A 17,288-nucleotide genomic window follows, 5' to 3' on the forward strand; every position below is an offset into this window, starting at 1 on the left:
TTTCGGCTGGCATTTCAATGGTCACACAAACTTTTAAACACACACTGAAGTTACACAGAAAAAACGAACACTGGTAACGTATGTGATCTATAAGAGGCTTTTCACACTGGACAAACGTGCACACACACACGGACTGAAATTAACCCATAACGATGCACGTATGGGTAAAAATTACCCTGCCGATTTTGAAATATATTTCTCGATGAGTGTCTAAGGCCACCCTTCTCAGTACCTTTCCAGAGAACCCTACTGAGTATCGGGAGCCTGAATCGACTGTTAGTTTCTTAGTTAGTTTCTTGCAGGACCCTAGAAACACTGCATGGGTAAATTTCACCCAACGTTTCAGTTTGGTATTTTCAACACGCTCTTTTTTCTGTTTCATCATTTTCTTTCCTTACACTTCTTGTTTATTTTAATATTCACCACTTTCCGAAATGAGAATTGTGACAGAGTGTAACGAATATATTGGTCATTTTTTCTGTCTTCCGGCCAACCGCGAAATATACAGATGAATGTATGTACGCAAGGAAACATCCAGCATTAGGTTCTCTCGATGGAGTAGCCGCAACAATTGCAATTAAGGGGTTCTGGGTACAATATCCAGTGGACACACACACACTGATTCTGATCCCACTATAAATTGCAGTTCCAGCCCCGATTACCCCATCTTTGCTTAATGAGAACTTGAAACAGAACTCAAGTATTCCAAGTCCGGGTTTCGATTCCAAGTGGAGGTACACAATGGTTCGGATCCCACTTTAAACTTCAGACCCAGTCCCGATTAGTCTATCTCTGCGTAAGGTGGACTCAGAACTGAATTATCAAAATGAACCATTCTTTAGGCATCCAGAACTAGAACTCTGAATATGAATATCTTCATGTTTGACTTCTTTTCATTTAACTATGCAAGTGTAATCTTCAGTTCACTTGATATAGGAAAGCACACAATGTTGATAGAGTAGGCAGGCTCGCCGACATGACCTGTGGCATCTGTAGAAATCCCATTAAAAAGCAGAGTGAATCACAATTTAAATATTTTTGATGGATCTGGTGTTCTTTTTAGGTAACTCTCACCTCATTTAGCACGCCACTGGATAACAATTGTTGACCCATACCGATTAATCGAATCTACCGCTAATATTTCTAGCAAATGTGGCAAGAACCTATGTTGGGTAAGCAGAACAAACTCTTGACAACTCAGGCAAAAATTAATGACCTCAGTTGCGAAGTTTTTTGAGAAATAAATAATTACAGTCTTGTTGCAATGATAGCCTGTCACTCAATTGGTTAATAACTTTCAGGTGTCGTTTGTCTTAATGTTCATTTTATCTTTTCAAGAACATAAAACGTGCAGACCCTGTCATGAATGTTGCAATGTAACTGTGAGAGCATTGTGACCATTATTAAAATTGTCCCAACCTTGCAATTTTTACTTACTTTCTGCATAATTTTTGTAACATGTAAACTGGCCTGCAATTTAAGGATAAGTTGTTCCTGGCAAATCTTAAGGGTGAACAAGACCAAAGATAGAGAGAGATATGTACGTACGATACGAATATTTCATTTACATCAGTGGCGTAATAGGATATCATTTCAAGGACGACATTGACAAATACTTTTGTGCTTACAGGATTGATTCAGATTTCATCATGAAACTTATAATTACAGCTCACTGTTTTGTATGTGCGGCATTCCATGTGAAAGTACCCCTGAACCTCAATTTACAAAAATAAATGAAATGCTGTAACTTCATCATATCTTGTAAGTGAACAATCTAAAGTTGTATTTTGGGATAAAAATTCAAGTATTATTCGTTTATTTTAACTTTTTTCAGTGTTTAGTTTCATAACTCATTGCACAGAAACTGTAAGAAAAATGTTGCTTAACAGTCAGTAGAACGGTTCCTTTAATATTTAATATAACAAACGTAGTCCACGTGTCCCACCCCACCCCAAAAGGGAATGCCCCATGTAGGCTATATGTACATATATATTACAGTATTATGTATTCAATTGTGACTTAACAAATGTAGCAGAAAATCATACACACTTTCGTAATGTGTTATCTGTTTATTTTAGTTTTCTCTAAACATTGTGACTTATCACAACACAAGGATTAAATTGTTTTAAAGTATTCTTACATCATATTTGGATAAGATATAAAGGTGCTCAACAAACAAAAAGGCTGCACCTTTTTTTCACAATTACATCTACACTTCAATGTTCGTAAATGTCTTTTTGGAGCTTCTTAGCTGAACGGACTGAAGGAAAGTGAATTGTCTTCTTTATGAATTCTGGGTTTCTTGCAGCGTAGAAATGTCGTTTCGAAGATGGCGGACAGGTGACTGTGAGAGCTTCCTGTTCTTCTATCACCGTAGAGTTTACAATATTTACAGTGGCCTCCCCTTGTACGGCACAATGAACTGTGCTGTCTGGAAGAATAGTTTGTTCGCTGCAGTTTATTTCAGATTGTTGCTGTGTTATGGAGTCTACTGAGCACTTGGTGTCAGTTATTATGCTCGTTTGACTAGTTTCCTCAATGGTTGCACAAGTTTCGAATGTTTCAGCGTGGACTGATTGAGAGCTTAAGTCGGCTTGAATGATTTCCTCCACATAACAATCGCTAATCTCTTTTACGGAATCTTCCACTGACTCGATGTAGCATCTGGTGTTGTCGAGTACTGTTTCGGAGAGATGTGTGTCAGTCAGGTTTTGTTTTGTGAGAGTATTTGTTGAACAGCTAGCGGTTAAAGTCACCGTCGTTGTGTCAACTACCCCAGAATCGTTGACGACAACTGTTGAATTAATATTACAGTTGGTTGTAACGTTGGCTATGATTGCTAACTCGCCACCACTGGCGCTGATGGAAGATTCGCATTGCACTGAGATTTGTTCCATGATGGTGTAATTCTGGTTAGCATCATCTGATTGGACCCTTACGTCGATTTCACAGTTGGTAGATTCGGACAGTTGTCCTTCAGGATGCGAAGTTATTACACATCTAAGGTTGATATCTTCTTTCGTGGATGCAGCCTGACTTGGTGGTGGTCGAACATCATTCTTAATATGAACAGCAGGAGAGGCAAATTCTGCATATGTATTGTGCTAGAGAAGATATAAAAATAGAGTACATTAGCAGGGGTGTAGCCAGGGGTAATCTTACTCGTTAGTGTATACCCTGTGATACTATGCCTGTACCTTCAATTACCGTTTCGTTAATATTTATTTATGTAATTTGGCCATTGCTTAAGTGAAACTTTCACTTGATCGGGAACATAATGTTGAGTAAGGGAGATGGTAGGAATACACTATCCACGTTATTTGCTAGCTTGGTTGGTTTCTGTGTGCAGGCCTTGAGTAATATGAGATCTGGTCCTTTTTATCAAAACCAATACAGAAGTTTGGTATAACATGAATTGAAATTTAGAAGTATGGAGTAAGCCCCATACCAAACTGTCAATAATGTTCTTGTTTCTCTTTACCGCAACGATTGGCGACATGACAATTTGATTGATAACACTCATAAATCGTACAGTACAAGGGAGTGAGTAGTAGGAAGGTAAATGCTACCCAAGCAGATAATGGTAAAATGAAAGATGTTAATTTCCAGCCACTTGGATAGAGATCATTCTTAGTGTCACTGTATAGTACAAATATCTTGTTTTTTTCTTGCAAGTATATTAATCACATCTGAATGGTTGGGATGTTATTTTTCCTTCTCATTAATACATGCATTATGTGATAATCAGTACCCTTTCTTTCTTACCTTAAATTTTCAGACTAATCCGAAGTTTCAATAGTGATGTAATAAGTAAACCACACAAGGAAAGCTACAGAATATCTAATACGAAATAAAAGACGTACTCTTTGATTGATTGATTGATTTAGTTTATTTTACTTCGCGTTTTGTGCCTCTTGGCTAATTTGCGAAGATGGGGATGAGTGATGAAATGATGAAATGGATGAAAATGGACATTCACAAACAACCATACCCGACCGGGATTCGAACCCGGGACCCTTGGCGTCGCAGCGCGATGTGCTAACCACTCGGCCACAGGGTCGGGCTAAAAGACGTACTCATATCAGCAGATAAGCGTACCCTAATGTTACAGTTAACATATCCGTTGGTTACGGTAGAATTACCAATATGTTCCTCACACCGAGGAGCGTATTTAAGCTCTTTGTTTCATACAGAATTCATTATCTTCTATAGTGGTCTCAAACTAAATAGATTACAGTTAGTAATGTATTTTAAGAAGTATAATGTTTTTCGACGTTGTTTATAGACCTACCTTCCCGCTAATAATTGTGATAATACTAGTCATTCACTAAATGTGTACTTTAGCAATACATTTAGTGATTTCTAATGCGATTATTGTTCGTATTAAAACATTTCGAATGAGAAATAAATGAATAATCGACGAAATTTTATTTTTAAAATACTTGTGATAATCACAAGGAAAAAGTTCTTACAAATTACATAATACTGTATATCATACAATACAGTAATGCAATATGAAAACGGTGAAGAACATCAACACAGAGAAGATTTTTTAAAGTTAAGCTTAGTTTAAGCATTTACTCCTATTTACGTAATAGGATCTATTACCTAATTATTGACACTCCAAAATATACTTACGAGACAAGCAACTAGAAGCAAGATACAAATGTTACTCCTGAATGCCATTTTGCTGTTTACTAAACTTGTACACTGGAAGAGAACAAACATATATTTTATTGGTAGTAATGTTGATATTGCATTTATGCAGTAGCAATGAATTTAAGAAATAGTTTTACTTCTTACATAGCATTTTATGCATATTTCTGTTAACAGAATATCTCTATTTGTATCTGTCCAATGATCTATTTCATCAGCTTAGCATGAATCTTGCTCATCGTAATGAACCATTCCATTTCATTTCACAATGACTTTAAATTGATCATGTGCATACATTAGCTTAAACTTGCAAGGTCAAGCAGACAGACAAATCTTGAACATGCCTTTCCCCACACGAAATTCTTTTCTGAGACGACGAGCACACAGAGGCACTTCATTCTGTCCCGGGGTTCTTTGGAGCAAGCTCATGAAAACAAGTCGTTTGCGCAAGAAGTGATTCCGGAGGGTTCGACCAATGAACATGTGAAAGGGAAAGTGAGTGCATGGAGGGGAAAACGCAGCTGCAGCTAACAGCTTTTGCAGCAGCGTGCACTGCTTTGCTCCTCCCACTCCCTCTCGCGTTCTCTAGCGTTATGCGCGGCCTTGCCCCACAAATTTCCGAGACAGAGTGTATTACATTGAATTTTTGTCGAATGGTGCAAATTTGTACATGGATTTGGGATTGTTACGTACGGTAAGTATGCCTCTTGGAACGGAATCGTAAATTCGATGAAGCACAAAGGAAGAACTTTGTCGCTTGATTGAAAGGTTGAGTTCTTTGTTATCGGTCAAAATATACCAACTCCAAAAGAGGTAGGGGGAGAGGGTACTAATGAAGCGATAGGATAGAAGATAAGATATCATCACCTGTGAAAGCAAGTATTGGTCTGTGTGATTTAAGATAATTTTGAGGGCCCTTATCAGCAAAATTAAAGAAAGTACTGATTGCAACAATGGTCGTCCCTGATCTTTCGTTTGAACTCAGAAAGTACCAAAAGTAGAAAAATAAAATTTGCGACAAAGGCAAGGGTGCAGCAAAGGAGGGCACTCCTCTCCTCATGAGATATCTAGAGACTTCATATAATTCAAATTTTGAAATTTTGTGGCGTGAAAACATAAACGTGGAGTGCCGTGAAATACAGCAGATTACGTGCGTATGCAAATTGTCCTAGTGCTGTGGATACTTTATGAGAATTCTCTTAACTGAGGGAAAGCATCACTCTACGTTTTCCCCACTTTAAGCATTGCTTCCCCCTGAAGAAAAAACAACAACATGTGAGCGGCCTTGGGCAGAAGTAGTGTATCCCCTATGGCGCTGTAGTAACGTCGTCGACTTGTAACCAAGGGTTCTTGGGTTCGATACCCGGTGGAAGTACAGTTGTTCGAATTCCGTTTTTAACAGTTGTGTCAGTCTCGATAAACCTCTCTGTGTGTATAATCGACGTAAAAACAAACTCTTAAAATAGAGAAAAATAGGCGATACATTGTTTGAAAAGAAAACTGGAGAATAACGATGTGTGGATACTCTGTAATATAAATTTGGATACTTACCTTTCAGCTGTGAAAACTTTCTAGCTAACTGAATGCCTCTACGTTTGACCACAGTTTTTATACAACTTCGTAGCCCACTTCAGAATTATTGCAAGGAAGGCAACTCGAATCATGTGACACTTCAAAGAATTAACAACAAAAACTTCCATTATTAATCATATCCTGGTATTGTTTTCGAATATATTGTTGCTTGTTGATTCACGTGTGATTATTTTTTTTGTTATGTATTACGTGCGTTATTATATCTTACGCAGAAAAGTTGATTCACGCAGTATCGTCTTTCCCAAAGTTTATCTTGCACGATAAAATCAATTGAGCGTCATAATTTTTAATATCTTGGATGAGATTTGTCAAAGACTATATAACTACGATAGCAGTGCAGACAGTTCCTAGTTACATCATAATGAACGTCAAATTGAATCAGAGGAGTGTCCAAGTAGAGAGATCCTTGTGTACAGATTGTTGACGTATGTGTGAAATGAGGATTTCCAATGTCCAGTGAGAATTTCAGGGGAAACGGGATCGCTTATAAGTCTAAGGAGTTCGGAACCCACGACTCTTCGCTAGTTACGCCTATGATCTAAATTCTTTTCACAAATACACCATTTAGTATGGCAGAGTATCTTTGTATTTCAAATGAGGTGCGTTACGGATACGAGACACATATTTTTTTTTCTAACTGGCACCACTTTTTTCTAACATAGATCTTCTTGTGTTTGTCCCATTTCCCTACTGTTTCTGTCAAACAGAAATTAGTCTTTTGAAATATTAATATCTGTCTCTCCCCTCTCTCTTTCTCACATACACACACGCAAATATATATGTACACACAAACACACACACATATAATACCTACATACATTCAATTCAATTCAATTATACTTTATTAAAGGGTGAGGTTCAGCCAGCTGCTGTTCTGCCACCCAACCCCAGTGGATACATATGCTGCATACCTTTCCCACCCCCAAACTATGACATTTTCCCAAATAACAATTTTTCAGATGGGGCAAGAATTTCGGTTTTGTCCTTGCATAAATGAATGGGTTGTTCCTGGAGAGAGGCAGGCTCAATGAGTCTATGCAGTCTGCATATTTAGTAACTTAAGTTCTTTGAGTATTGATGAAAGGCTATCAGATTTAGTTGGGATAGTTCACTCTTTTTAACCCCTGACCCAAATTGTTCCGAACTTCAGTCGTGATGCTAATATGTTACCCATTCACAGACATGTTATTTATTATAAAAATCGTTGCTTATACGTACAATTTAATTTATAAGTATATTTTTCTCCAAACATAGAATTATCATGGCTGTTCAATTGTGCCGGTTAGATCATTAATGGAAATTTGAAAGCATTGTTAATTTGCGGAATACAGCACTATCATATACTAGCATGAGCGTAGTATAATGATGTTGATATTGTTGCGTGTGAATTAATGCAGAAATTTCTCCACTGGATAGTTGTGAAAACAAATTTTCGAAAAGAATACTGATAAATCAGGGGTTCTTGTACAATTTTAGATAGCTATTGAAAACCTTTGTTGGGTGAAGATACTAAAGAAACGATATAGTACAGAGCATTCCCTGACATTCGCTACGAGACTCGGCGGCAAGCAGCCCGGCATCAGAGCTTGTCTTTCCCGGTGAACTGGTTCCGCGACAGTCGCACGCTACAGTATGTTTTTTTCGCTCTACCTGCCTTCGCTCTCTTTCCCTTTCTGTTGACATTGCAGACTGACGCCAGTATAATCCTCCTTCGGAAGTTGTGTTGTGTCGTGTCCGTGTGTTGAAGATTGTGGCTTAATATACCACCACAAAGGTTTACATTACAACAAAGAATTTATCTTGTCGAGTGTTACTTCGGAAAGAGGAATTGTGGAGAAGTGCGACGACGTTTTGCAACGAAATCTCCTGGTGTTCCCGTTCCACATAGGACCACTATATTAAACCTCATAAAAAAGTTTAGAGTAACAGGGTCAATTCTGAATAAAATTGGAAAAATTGGAAAAACTCACGTGTCCTTACTCAGGAAAAACTCGATGAGATAGGACAAAGGTTAGAACAGTCTCCTCGGAAATCTATCCGCCTCTCACAAGAAACGGGTGTTTCAAAAACACAGCATTTATAATCGCTGACAATATAAAAAATAAAGTATACAAAGACAATCCTCACACCATCCGTGAGTTAAAAGACAGTATTGTACGACAAATCGGGAGAATTACAGTAGACGAACTTGCACGGGTAAATGCCAATTTTCTTCGGAGATGTCTGAAATGTGTTGCAGCAGAGGGACATCATTTTCAACACCTTCTGTAGTCAAGGTTAGTACACAATATGAAAAATGTAATTTTAATAGACGACTCTACCGACTGTCGCGGACCCCGTTCACCGGGAAAGACAAGCTCTGACACCGGGCCGCTTGCTGCCGAGTCTCGTAGCGAATGTCAGGGAATGCTCTGTATGTGTAAAGATCTCTAGTTGTACGAACAGTAGCTTTTTTGTGGTTTTGATATGACAAATGTGACATAAACTTGTGAATTCAAAAGAAGAAAACAACTACGCACTTAACCTCTTCTTTACAGAAATCGAACTCCTCATTAAGTTTTATCGACGCCCTCAAATCTGATTTTGAGCAATAACCATGTCAGAACAAGCATTAAATACTGTTGTTCTAAAATAGGTCTTTTATCCAGACATGTAGTTAATCAAAATGACGTTTTACGTGTCGAACTATTTTACTTCTTTTCAATTTCAGTTCAATTCCCCATGAGACAACGACAATGCTTTCTGAAAATTATGTGTGTATTCGGATAACGAAATTGAAGCACTTTTCAGAAGGTCGAAACTTTTTCCAAGTCCATGTTTTCTGATTTCAGAACTTGAGATGCCAAATGCATTTGTTCAAGTATTTGTGTTTGTAGCACTTTTTCAATAATAAATTCAAACTTTTTTTGTATTTTCTTAAAATGATAACGCTTAGCATCTTTCATCGCCTTTAAAGATTGTAATATTGAATTTGAGTTGTTGCTTTATACCCACTTATACACAGATAGACTGGTCAGTTTACTGTGTGATCCGAACCGCTACATGCCTCCACCAGGTATCGAATTCGGGAACACTTGATTAAGATTCTAATATTCTTGAAACTGCCTTCATAACCTGATTGGCTGAAATCTAGAAGACCACCAGGTTCAACAAGGTTTCTTGAAACCAAAACTTGCCATCGTTTTCCACTTTGGCTAACGTCTGGTCTTTTCGATGACGTATTAGTAACGTCTTCGCTTTGTGATCAAGGGGTTGAGTTCCTGGTACGGTACCCGGTGTTTCGGATTCCACTTTAAACTGTAGGGTTAGTCCCGATTAGCCTTCTGTGTATAAAGTGGACTTAAAACAAGAACTTACACAATAACTCCATTTTACCAAAAAGGAAGAAACTAGTTGAGATGGACGATATCGGAAATTTCATATGGCGACATATCGTCAAGAAAATATCGTCACACAGGATACCATACGATATTATAATTTTCTGTATCGTGATGTCGGCGATATCGTCTCCACGGCATATATCGCCAAAATATCGTGACGATATATATCACCAAAATATCGTGACGATATATATCACCAAAATATCGTGACGATATATATCACCAAAATATCGTGACGATATATTGCCGACACGAAATATATCGCTAAAATATCATGACGATATATTGTCTAGTAGTTATCGCCTGGACGATATTTTTTCAATATCGCGATATATTGTTTGGACGATATATCGCCCAACACTAGTTACAACCGAGAAGTGTTCATGACTGGACGTGTTTAGCTATGTTCGTAAGTAAAATGAACATGGACTCTTTGCTCAAGAACATTGCATAAATGTAAAGCATTTTAAAATTGTTCATTTAGATTCGTTGTTGTTGAGTAACAAGAGACGAAGAAAGACTTATGCAACTTTTCATTTGTAACAAGATAATAGAGGAACAAGTCTAAATTGTGTTTTAATAATTGCAACGGAAGTTGTGAAATATAGTAGAAAAACCCAGTTGAGCACTAAGGGATTGGAATTTAAAATTGATATCGACTGAAAAACATACTTGTTATTTTCTTTCCGCGTGAATTAGAAAGAACACACATGCTCAGGCCGGGATTCAAACCCGGGACACCTGGCATCGTAGTGCGCTGTGCTAAATGCCCAATTTGTGGAATCAGATAAGCTGATCAAAGTGGTATCCAAACCACAGTACAATAATATACCTCCACCAGGAAACGAACCTAGTAACCCATCATTATAAGGTAATAGCGTTATTACATTCTTGAGAAATTATTTGTATCATCAATGATTTCATAAAGATAGAGATAAACTTGAGATTTTATTTTCTCAGGAGAAACTGGCACAAAAAAGAAATATTTTACTTATAATTAATACTCTTGTTTTTGCCATTAGTTAATGTATTGTCTTGTAATCAACAAATCTCGGATTCGATTTCCGGTGTTGTCTTATTGAATCTAATAGATTAATGCATTTGTGCTAGATTTTGTATTATTCTTTTACTATTTGGAAAAGTATTCCTGTAGCACTTTTTAACTTTGTAATATAATGCTAACAATGATTTTTACATTGCGCCCCTCCCGCTAAATCCGCCGATGCATGTATACACCATTAATATATACAGAGATGTAATTTTTGGTAGCCAGTGAAGAGAATGTCTAATATTACTAATATGAAATATAATAATATGAAGTATGCTACAAGTTTAGACACGAGATATTACCTAGGTAAATAGTAATACTTAGCAGCAATTCTTCACCCATTGAACTAAAGATTTCAACACGTTAAATTGAGAACTTCTTGTTTCTTAATGCTACCAGCTACTCGAAACTATTACTCAGTATTTAGAAATACTCGATATTTTACTAAGGTCCTTCAGTAAACCAAAAATATACTTAAAGAAACTTTATTAATGTTTATCTTCTTTCAAAGTAAAAGTTTACAGTACTGCTATTTTGTATTCAATTGTGACTTATTCAATAGAGCAAAAAAAAATCATACACAGTTTCGTAAGTTTTATCTGTTTATTTCAGTTTGCTGTAAACATTGTGACTTATCGACTTATCGCAAGAATTAGCTAAATTGTTTTAAAGTATTCTTATATCATATTTTATGAGATCTTCTCCAAACAAAAGGATGCACTCCCCCCCCCTCCAATGACGTCTACACTTCAATGTTCGAAAATGTCTTTTTGGAGCTTCTTAGCTGAACGAACTGAAGGGAAGTGAATTGTCTTCTTTATGAATTCTGGGTTACTTGCAGCGTAGAAATGTCGTTTCGAAGATGACGGACAGGTGACTGTGAGAGCTTCCTGTTCTTCTATCACCGTAGAGTTTACAATATTTACAGTGGCCTCCCCTTGTACGGCACAATGAACTGTGCTGTCTGGAAGAATAGTTTGTTCTCTGCAGTTTATTTCAGATTGTTTCTGTGTAATGGAGTCTACTGAGCACTTGGTGTCAGTTATTATGCTCGTTTGACTAGTTTCCTCAATGGTTGCACAAGTTTCGAATGTTTCAGCGTGGACTGATTGAGAGCTTAAGTCGGCTTGAATGATTTCCTCCACATAACAATCGCTAATCTCTTTTACGGAATCTTCCACTGACTCTATGTAGCATCTGGTGTTGTCGAGTATTGTTTCGGAGAGAAGTGTGTGGCTCAGATTTTGTTTGGTGAGAGTATTTGTTGAACAGCTAGCGGTTAAAGCCACCGTCGTTGTGTCAACTACCCCAGAATCGTTGATGACAACGGTTGAGTTAATATTACAGCTGGTTGTAACGTTGGCCATGGATGCCAACTCGCCAACACTGACGCTGACATTAGATTCGCATTGCACTGAGATTTGTTCCATGATGGTGTAATTCTGGTTAGTATCATCTGAATGGGCTACTACGTCGATTTCACAGTTGGTAGATTCTGACAGTTGTCCTTCAGGATGCGAAGTTATTACACATTTAATGTTGATATCTTCTTTCGTGGATGCTTGGGTTGGTGGTCGAACATCATTCTTGATATGAACAGCAGGAAAGGCGAATTCTGCATACGTATTGTGCTAGAGAAGATAAAATAAACACAGCATTAGTAACGCGTACTAAGTAGATAGAAAATGAGAGTAAATACCGAATGGTAGTTTTATAACCACTCTTTGTGTTAGAATACATTTTTAATGACACACCCTTAGTTTAAACTGAACTTATAGCCTTAACACATTTTTTCGTTAATCAGCATGTTCCATTCGGCCGACTTCCGTGGCGTCACCATGCGTCCTGAGTTCAAATCTCGGCCTGGAGTGCGAGTGTTTCGTCATGAATTTCATATCATCAATCATACTCATCTTCGCGATTATCCAATAGTGACAGAAAGGCCAAGTAAAATAAATAAAATAAAAAACAAAAATATTTGGTAATTATATTAATATATGAAGAAACTGATGTAACATCCGTGATGCATGTTCAATCAGTTTATTTTTTAAAATTTTTTTTATTTATTGAAATTTCCAGTACAGCAGAAGCCATTTCAAACCAGAAACAACAGTAAAACAATAGACTAAGATTAAAAACACAAAAGAAAGGATAACAGAAAGTAAACAAAAATAAAACAAGCCAAAAAATTACCAAGGAAAATAGATCAGTTTCACAAAATCATTACTTATGTACAATTTTTTCTATGTTGCTGATAAAAACTGAATATGAAGTGAATATATCTATTTGGTTTGAGATTATATTAAACTGATTCGGTAGCCTATGGAATAGTGAACGTTGTATGAGTGAGAGCCTGGGAGTGTGGAAAGTTTCCTTGCTCCGTGTTTTATGTCTAGGCACTCTGAGTGAGAGTTTGTGGAGTGGAATGCTGCATCTTAAGTTTCCATTTATGATCTTATATAGCAATTTCATATCTGCAATGTATCTACGAGTTTCTGGAAGTATTAATATGCAGATAGTGTTGCCCACGAGACGAGACTTTGGCTTGTCTCGTCTCGTGGAAGTCTCGTGGAAATGCTGTCTCATGACACATGGTCAATCTCGTCTCGTCTCGAATTTTTAAATGCCTGTCCCGTCTCGTCCCGTGGACAACACTATATTGCAGATGTACAAGCAGATCTCTCTTAGGCAGGTGCCTCAGGACCGGCATTCTATATCGAACGATGGAAAGGAAAAAGCTGAGAACACTGTCGATCTTGGAGGTATGAGAATGGGCAGCCATGTCCCAGATTGGCGAACAATATTCTAGAATGGGGGATACAAATGTCTTGAAGTAAATGGAAAGTGCTTTCGGGTTAATGATTTCGGTGAATCTGTAAAGTAGGCCTAGCATACGCATTGCCTTTTTTGTGATGGTTGGTTGATATGTGATTATCGAAATTTAGTTTTGAATCTATGAGGATGCCTAGATCTCGGTGTTGTGCTTCTTTTGCTAGAGGGAGGTCGGTGAGTGTATAATTACCTTCAAGAATGTTTTGTTTCAATGAAATTTTTATGTAAGAGCATTTAGAAGGGTTTGTGGACAGTTTCCATCGCTTACACCATTCAGAGAATCTGTTAATATCTGCAGATATTAATGTCATTATCAAAAATAAACCGTGATAAATGGATGATATTGTGTTAAGCATTTAATTCCAGTAATTGGTTTAAAATAAGAATGAGCAATTTAAAACTTATTGTTAAAAAAAAGGTAAACCAGGGTGGCTTCAAATTGACCGCATTAACATAAACGAAAATACAAGTAAGCAAAAGTCGGGTATAAGATATTTAGAGAAGAGGCAAATTCTAGAAGGTTCCCGTGTGGGACCTGTGTGAGTTTTCCGTATCTAAAGTAAGGCTCTGGAGATGAGATGGCATCGTGTAGTCGCGACAGGTAGTACTTCTTAAGTGAAGGCGTTCATTATAAGCAAGATGTCTAGCGGAATGGCTATCAAAACAAGCTTCAAATTATTATTTAAAGGGAACCATCTGGATAATGTATCACAGGTTTCTAGCTTCTTGAGAATGATTGAGTTTAAGAGTTGGGGAACTACTAATTGCATATAACTCGAAAACAAAACGCTAGTAGTCACACTTCCAATAGGCATTCCGGAAGAAACACCCAATTTATCGCCCATAAATGTACGATTTCTGAAACTTCTTGAATATACATCGTAAATATGTTCTGTCAAATTGTCCTCCGTGTTTTTTTAAATGCAAGGTTCAAGACTAGAAACATAATAGTTTCGAAGATTGTTGTCAACCTCTACACCAGCTTCAGCACAATTTCATTCGCTGAAAACAAGTATAGATAGTGAGTTAAATAAGAATGAAAACAGCGATGAACAATTTGACAGATACCTGTAATATTCAGTACAAGGGAGTGGGTCGTATCAAGAAAAATTCTATCCAATCAGATAATAAAACTAACTGCGAAGTGTCAACACTGACGTAACAAACAAACCACATAAGCAAGCTGTAGAGAATCCAATACGAAATTGAAATATCATACTCATAGCAGTGGATAAACCGTAATATTACAGTTCAAATATTCATTGGTAAAATTGCCATAACTCAGATATGATATTTCTATATATTATTATACTATTTCTATATATTTGTTCATATTTCTATGATAGGTCGCAATTTTAATAGATGTAATGCTTTTCTCAATTTTCATAGGCCTACTTCCACGTTATGAGAAACTATAGCGTTTCACAAAATGTGTATTTTACAGTATTTATGCAGTTAATAATTTCTAATGTACAAGGACACAGCTTATTGACTCTTCCTCTTTTTTTTCGATTATTGCTTTTGCTTGAAACATTTCGATTGGGATATAATGAGAAATTGTATTTTTAAAATACTTGCCGCAATAATACTGTAAATCACACAGTAGCAATAACAAAATAGTGAAGAACACCAACACAAATAAGAAATGTTTGAATACAAACGAAGGTTAAATAATTACTAGTATCTACGTAAAGGTTTCGAATTTTTATTCTTACAAAATACATTAGGCAGTGTACTTACAAGATAAGCGAGTAGAAGCAAGATACAAATGCTACTCCTGTATGCCATTTTGTTGTTTACTAAACTTATACACTGGAAGAGAAGAAATAAATTAACATTAAATACATTGTTGTTAGTACTGCTGACATAGAATTTTGTGTAGTAGAAGTGAATATAAGAAATGCTTTTACTTCTTACATAGCATTTCCTACACATTTCTGTTGTTAGAATATCTCCCTATGATTCTAAGTTCGTAAGTTAGAGATCTAAATGCCACAATGTATCTGCTATATAATCTAGGGACTATTTCATCAGTTCATTATTCATCCCTCTCATCGTAATGAACCTGAAGAAGTAGAGAAGAAGATGAGGCAAATAATCGAAAAATAGTATTGTTTTGGTGTATTAACAAGGTTGGTTGAAATTGAATTCTGCTCTACAACATAACATGGTGTACTAATGTTTTTCATGCTGTATGCTAGCCATTAACCAACCAAGAGAGAGAGAATGAGTGAGTAAGAGAGAGAGAGAGAGATAGAGAGAGATGGGAAAAGTAAGCAAGATGGGAGAGAGTGAGTGATAAATGATGCAGATAGAGAATTTGTGACCATTTTTACAGATGACATCAAGTAAAGACGCATTTCTTTGCATCTGTGTAGGGTCTGTTTTATATTGCAATATTATTATTAGTAATATTATTTCTTAAGCAAATTTGGGGGCATGCGAGGGACTGTATGGATAAACCCTACTTTTGAAATATTAATTTAAGAAATGGTCTAACTGATACTCTATACAGAATAGAGAACTATACAAAAATTATTTCTGAGAAAAATGAGATGAATTGCAAACAATTACACGAGTCAAGTTAAAATAAATAAGAGTGGAAGGACCTCCCCGATGGCGCGGTGGTAACGTGGTCTCCTTCAAGGGGCTCGGAGTTCGATACCCAGTGTAAGTACATAGTTGTTCGGATCCCGCTTCAAACCGTAGGTTTGGTCAGAATTTCGATTTACAAACAAACTCTTAAAGTAGAGAGAAATAGAGTGATACGTTGTTTGAAAAGAATAACCATGTGTGGAATAACAACTTGTAAAATTTACTTTGTAAAACAAATTCGGATACTTACCCTTCAGCTGTGAAATCTTTCAAGCTAACTGACTGCCTCTACCATTGACTACCCTTTTTATACAACTTTTCAGGCCAATTCATAATAACTGAAAGAAGGGCACTTCCAATCATGTGTTGCTTCAAAGAATGAACAACAAACTTCCATCATTAATCATATCCTGGTATTGTATTCGAACATATTGTTGTCTATTAATTCACATGCAATGATTTTTTTGGGTGTGTATTACGTCCGCTATTATATCTTACGCAGAAAAATTGATTCACGCAGTGTCATGTTTCCTAAAGCTTATCTTGCACGATAAAGTAAATTCAGCATCTCAACTTGTAATCTCTTGTGTAAGATTGATCAAATATTTATTTAAGTACGATTGCCGTGAAGATAATTCCTAGTTACATCATAATTAACGTCAACATGAATCATTGGAGTGTCCAAGCTGAGAGATCCTTTTGTACAAATTGTTTAGGTATGTGTGAAAGGAGGATTTCCAATGTCCAGTGAGAATTTACAGGGAAAGAGAGGGTCGGTTGTGTGTCAAAAGAGTTCAGAACTCACGACATTTCGCTAGTTACGCATATGATCTGAATACAGTTAATTCTTTTCACTAAGACGCCATTGAATACGACAGAGTATCGTTGTATTTGAAATGAGGTGTATTACAGATACAAGATACAGTATATACATATTTCTACGTAACTGGCACCACTTTTTAAAACGTAGATCTTCTTGTCTTTGTCCCATTTCCCTACTCTTTCTGTCAAACAGTAATTACTCATTTGAAATATTAATCTCTCTCTCTCACACAAACACACATACGCTCACACAAATATATACGGGGTGTCTCATAAGTAATAGCGCAAAACTGACACAGAATAGTACACGATAATAGAAGCAAAAAAGTCTCAGTAAACATGGGTCTGCAAACAAGCCGTTT

At 36.7% G+C, this 17,288-nt stretch overlaps 2 protein-coding genes across 2 annotated transcripts; both read right to left on the bottom strand.

The window, feature by feature from the left end:
- Positions 1–2,064: 2,064 nt before the first annotated feature.
- On the bottom strand, positions 2,065–6,229 carry LOC145992773 (uncharacterized). Its single transcript, XM_083129167.1, has 3 exons — positions 6,208–6,229; positions 4,639–4,710; positions 2,065–3,104 (listed from the first exon to the last, which is right to left on the bottom strand). Exons 2-3 carry the CDS (start codon positions 4,684–4,686, stop codon positions 2,217–2,219), a joined length of 936 nt encoding a protein of 311 aa, XP_082985293.1. The 5' UTR covers positions 4,687–4,710; positions 6,208–6,229; the 3' UTR covers positions 2,065–2,216.
- A 5,066-nt stretch (positions 6,230–11,295) lies between these two features.
- Positions 11,296–16,481, bottom strand: LOC145992774 (uncharacterized). Its single transcript, XM_083129168.1, has 3 exons — positions 16,355–16,481; positions 15,250–15,321; positions 11,296–12,308 (listed from the first exon to the last, which is right to left on the bottom strand). The coding sequence occupies exons 2-3, from the start codon at positions 15,295–15,297 to the stop codon at positions 11,427–11,429; spliced, it is 930 nt and encodes a 309-aa protein (XP_082985294.1). The 5' UTR covers positions 15,298–15,321; positions 16,355–16,481; the 3' UTR covers positions 11,296–11,426.
- Positions 16,482–17,288: the final 807 nt, after the last annotated feature.

Source organism: Lepisma saccharinum, chromosome 9 (genome assembly GCF_977018435.1).
Source record: "Lepisma saccharinum chromosome 9, izLepSacc3.1, whole genome shotgun sequence".
Taxonomy (NCBI): domain Eukaryota; kingdom Metazoa; phylum Arthropoda; class Insecta; order Zygentoma; family Lepismatidae; genus Lepisma; species Lepisma saccharinum.